This window comes from Portunus trituberculatus, chromosome 2 (genome assembly GCF_017591435.1).
Source record: "Portunus trituberculatus isolate SZX2019 chromosome 2, ASM1759143v1, whole genome shotgun sequence".
Lineage (NCBI taxonomy): Eukaryota > Metazoa > Arthropoda > Malacostraca > Decapoda > Portunidae > Portunus > Portunus trituberculatus.
In genome coordinates this window covers 8,948,803-8,953,802 of record NC_059256.1, presented here as the reverse complement: position 1 = coordinate 8,953,802, position 5,000 = coordinate 8,948,803, and the positions used below count along the sequence as shown (strand labels likewise).

The window sequence follows — 5,000 nt, the reverse complement described above, 5'->3', positions numbered from 1 at the left end:
CTTTTAAAACATTACCAACAGTGCACCCCTGTTTAAAACCCCCCCTTACCCCCCCCAGGGCTGCAGACACCCCAGCGCTCCAGGTGTGCGTAGGGACACTCACCACAGCCACAGCAAACAAGGAGGAGGGTGCAGAAAATAGACAAACATATTTATTCTGTCTCCAGCTGGTCATCCGTTACCTGGCCTCGCATACACAGCCCCCAACAGGCCCCCACACCCTCCAGCCCACCCTCGATGCTGCTGTGGGGGTGGTGTGTGGTCAAGGTGTGTGTCTGTGTGTGTCTGTGTCAATATCTGTGTCATTTCTGTTCAAATAATCGATTAATTTTGACGTAAACTTAATTTAACTTAGCGTAACTTGACCTCTGTTGACCTGACGTGACCTGCCGCAGGGGAGGATGTGCGTGTGGTGACCCAGGCGCTGCTGGTGGTGGCGGAGGCTGTGGCGACTCTGCAGGTGGCGGCTGTCGGCTGTCTGAGTCGCCTCATGCCAACTCTACTGAAATTACTGTCTACTACTACTACTACTACTACTACTACTGCTACTATTGCTACTACTACTGCTACTACTGCTGCTACTACTACTTCTGCTGCTGCTGCGACGACTACACAGCTGCTGGCGACTCTCACAGCGCTGCATAAGGTGTGTGTGTGTCTGTATGTGTTTGATATAATTTTGTGGTGATTTTTATCTCTCTCTCTCTCTCTCTCTCTCTCTCTCTCTCTCTCTCTCTCTCTCTCTCTCTCTCTCTCTCTCTCTCTCTCTCTCTCTCTCTCTCACACACATATAATAATAAAAATTGTGTATAACATTTCTTCTCCTCCTCCTCCTCCTCCTCCTCCTCCTCTTCCTCCTGCAGGTGGTAAACAGTCTTCCCCAGCTGCTGTCGCCTTACCTGGAGGAGCTAGTGTGCCAGGTGTGCCTCGTTAAGCCCCCCAGGGAAGCCACAGGTGTCAGGGAGGGCAAGGTGGCAGGCAAGTTGGCAGGACTGAGAGAAGCTTTGGTCAAGAATTTAGAAGCAAGAGTTTTGGTACCTCAGATGTCCAAGGTGTGTGTGTGTGTGTGTGTGTGTGTGTGTGTGTGTGTGTGTGTGTGTGTGTGTGTGTGTGTGTGTGTCTATTTTTTCTCTCTCTCTCTCTCTCTCTCTCTCTCTCTCTCTCTCTCTCTCTCTCTCTCTCTCTCTCTCTCTCTCTCTCTCTTCTCTCTTTCTCTCTCTCTTTCTTTCTTTCTTTCTTTCTCTCTCTCTCTCTCTCTCTCTCTCTCTCTCTCTCTCTCTCTCTCTCTCTCTCTCTCTCTCTCTCTCTCTCTCTCTCTCTCTCTCTCTCTCTCTCTCTCTCTCTCTAACCTAACCTAATCTTGCACTCTCATAGGCCTACTGTTTTTCTACCCATGATGCAACTTTGATAGGTTTAATTTTTATCTCCCTAGGCCTATTTTTTTTCAATTTTAGGCCTATTTTTTCTCTAGGCCTATTATTTCTCTCTAGGCCTAATTCTTTTCCTCCCTAGGTCTAATTTCTCCTCCCTAGGCCTATTTTGTTTCTCCATCCCTAGGTCTAATTTTTCTCCTTCCTAGGCCTATTTTTTCTGTAGGCCTATTTTTCTATAGGCCTAATTTTTTTATAGGCCTATTTTTTTCTATAGGTCTAATTTTTATCTATAGGCCTAATTTTTCTATAGGCCTAATTTTTATCTAGGCCTAATTTTTATCTAGGCCTAATTTTTTCTATAGGCCTAATTTTTCTATAGGCCCAATTTTTTCTGTAGGCCTATTTTTTTGTATTGGCCTAATTTTTATTATAGGCCTAATTTTTCCCATAGGCCTAATTTTTCTATAGGCCAAAATTTTTCATAGGCCTAATTTTTTCTATAGGCCTAATTTTTTGCTCTCCTTAGGCCTATTTTTTTCTATAGGCCTAAGTTTTTGCTCCTTAGGCCTAATTTTTTGTTCTCCCCTAGGCCTTCCAGCGACTTTCCAGGGGTGAGTCGCTGTGGCCCCTGAGGACACTGGTGGGCTTGGTGGAGGGGGTGGTGGAGGAGGTGTCCGGCCCCACCCTCCCCAACCACCGCCCCGCCCTCCTCTCACTCCTCACAGCCGCCCTGGACATACGCCATGCTAAGGTGTGTGTGTGTGTGTGTGTGTGTGTTTGGGTGTGTTTTGGGTGTGTTTTGGGTGTGTGTTTGGGGGGGTTTTGGGTGTGTGTGTGTGTGTGTGTTTGGGGGGGTTTGGGTGTGTTTTGTGTGTGTTTTGGGGTGTGTGTGTGTGTTTTGTGTGTGTGTGTGTGTGTGTGTGTGTGTGTGTGTGTGTGTGTGTGTGTGTGTGTGTGTGTTGGGTGTTTTGGTGTGTGTGTGTGTGTGTGTGTGTGTGTGTGATTTGGATGTTTTGGCCTGTTTTGGGGTGTTTTGGGTGTTTTGTGTGTTTTGTTTGTGTTTTGGTGTGTTTTTGGGTGTTTTGGGTGTTTTTTGTGCATTTTGGTGTTTTGTGTGTGTGTGTGTATGTGTGTATGTCTGTCTCTCTCTCTCTGTCTGTCTGTCTGTCTGTCTCTGTCCCTCTCCCTCCCTCCCTAACCTAACATCAAATCTTCACAGAGTACAACATTGAAGAAGAAGAAGAAGGAGGAGGAGGAGGAGGAAGAGGAGGAGCTGAGTGCTGTGGAGGGGACAGCATTCACAGCACTGAGTCGCCTGCTGCTGCGTCTTCCTGAGCAGGACAATATTGCAATTTTCTCGTCTCTGGTCACCTGGGCCACACCACAAGATCCTCGACGCCTCCTTGTCTTCTACAGGTGTGTGTGTGTGTGTGTGTGTGTGTGTGTGTGTGTGTGTGTGTTTGGGAGGGTTTTGTGTGTGTTTTGGGGTGTTTTTGGTGTGTTTTGTGGTGTTTTGGGGTGTTTTTGTGTGTTTTGGGGTGTTTTGGTGTGTTTTGGGGTGTTTTGGTGTGTTTTGAGGTGTTTTAGTGTGTTTTGAGGTGTTTTAGTGTGTTTTAGTGTGTTTAAGGTGTTTTGAGTGTTTTTGGGTTGTTTTGGGGTGTTTTGGTGTGTTTGGCTGTGTGTGTGTGTGTGTGTTGGGTGTGTTTGGGTGTGTTTTGGGTGTTTTTACCTTATTTTGGGTGTGTTTGGGTGTGTTTTGGGTGTTTTGACCATATTTTGACTTCATATAACCTATTTTGACCTTATTTGACCTTATTTTGATCTCTAACCTATTTTGACCTTATTGTGACCTTATATAATGTAATTTGACCTTATTTGAACTTAGTGTAATATATTATGACCTTATTTTGACCTCAGACCTCATTTTGACCTTATCTGGCCTTCCTGACCTTACCTGACCTTCCATGACCTTACCTGACCTTCCATGACCTTACCTGACCTTCCATGACCTTCTCTGACCTTATCTGACCTTCCCTGACCTTCCATGACAGGTTCTCAGCACACCTGGCCACAACCTACAAAGTGCTGTTCCTTGCTGCCCACCTGGCTGACCTTCTGCTGACCCCCGCCGCTGACCTTATCACCGCCATCAACGACAACCCTCACGTACGTACACACACACACACACGCACGCAGATGCACGCACACACACACGCACACATACACGCACGCACGCAAACGCACACACTATTCTTAAATCTTCCTCCTCGTCCTCCTCCTCCTCCTCCTCCTCCTCCTCCTCCTCCTCCTCCTCCTCCTCCTCCTCCTCCTCCTCTTCTTCTTCTTCTTCTTCTTCTTCTTCTTCTTCTTCTTCTTCTTCTTCTTCTTCTTCTTCTTCTTCTTCTTCTTCTTCTTCTTCTTCTCGTCCTCGTCCTCCTCTCCTCCTCCTCCTCCTCCTCCTCCTCCTCCTCCACCACCACCACCACCACCACCACCACTACCACTACCACTACTACCTCCACACACACACACACACACACACACACACACACACACACACACACACACACACACACACACACACACACACACACACACACACAGAGAGAGAGACTAATACGTACACACTCCCCACAGGTGTTTGGCAAGGACGCGCACACAGAGACGCTCACATGTGCACTGCTGACGGCCATCTTGGAAACGCTCACCAAGATATGCGCACACGACTCAATTGGATTTGTCACCCATGAGCGTTTTCACCTCCTGTGTGCGCCTCTCGCTGCCCTGGTATGTGCGCGTGTGTGTGTGTGCGTGTGTGTGTGTGTGTGTGTGTGTGTGTGTGTGTGTGTGTGTGTGTGTGTGTGTGTGTTTTCTTCTTCATTAATTTCTCTTCTTTCTCTCTTCTTCTTCTTCTTCATCTCTCTCTGTCTATCTCCTCCTCCTCCTCCTCCTCCTCCTCCTCCTCCTCCTCCTCCTCCTCCTCTTTCTTCTTCTTCTTCATCTATTTAATATTATCTCTCTCACTCTCTCTCTGTCTCTGTCTCTCCTCCTCCTCCTCCTCCTCCTCCTCCTCCTCCTCCTCCTCCTCCTCCTCCTCCTCCTCCTCCTCCTCCTCCTCCTCCTCCTCCCACAGGTTGGCAATGAGGTAGGAGGCAGTGAGGCATACAGGCAGAGGGTCAGCTGGCACCTCTCCCCCTGCCTGGCACGCCTGGCACTCGCTGGGGGGGACGACACCCTCTGGAGGAAACTAACTAACCTGGTGCTGGCTTACCTGAAGGAGGAGTCGACCAGGCCACAGGTGAGCAGGAGGAGGAGGAGGAGGAGGAGGAGGAGGAGGAAGAGGTTTTAGAGAGAGAGAGAGAGAGAGACCCCAAAAACACTCAAAAACACCCCAAAATCACTGAAAACACAAAAAAACACAAAACACACCAAACACACCAAAAACACACCAAACACAACACCAAAACACACCAAAACACCAAAAACACCAAAAACACCACACCACACACACCAAAACACAAAACACAAAACACATCAAACACCACACAAAACACACCTAAACACCCTAAAACACACCAAACACACCAAAACACCACAAAACACTCAAAACACACACCAAAACACACA

The 5,000-nt window shown here is 47.8% G+C and overlaps 1 protein-coding gene across 1 annotated transcript in view; it reads left to right on the top strand.

The window, feature by feature from the left end:
- Window positions 1-5,000, top strand: part of LOC123506705 (HEAT repeat-containing protein 1-like) — a 28,198-nt gene that overhangs the window by 21,845 nt on the left and 1,353 nt on the right. The window contains 8 exon segments of the mRNA XM_045258976.1: window positions 59-267; window positions 396-646; window positions 864-1,052; window positions 1,963-2,124; window positions 2,593-2,789; window positions 3,425-3,539; window positions 4,011-4,160; window positions 4,507-4,671. Of these exon segments, the coding sequence (XP_045114911.1) occupies window positions 59-267; window positions 396-646; window positions 864-1,052; window positions 1,963-2,124; window positions 2,593-2,789; window positions 3,425-3,539; window positions 4,011-4,160; window positions 4,507-4,671 (1,438 nt within the window).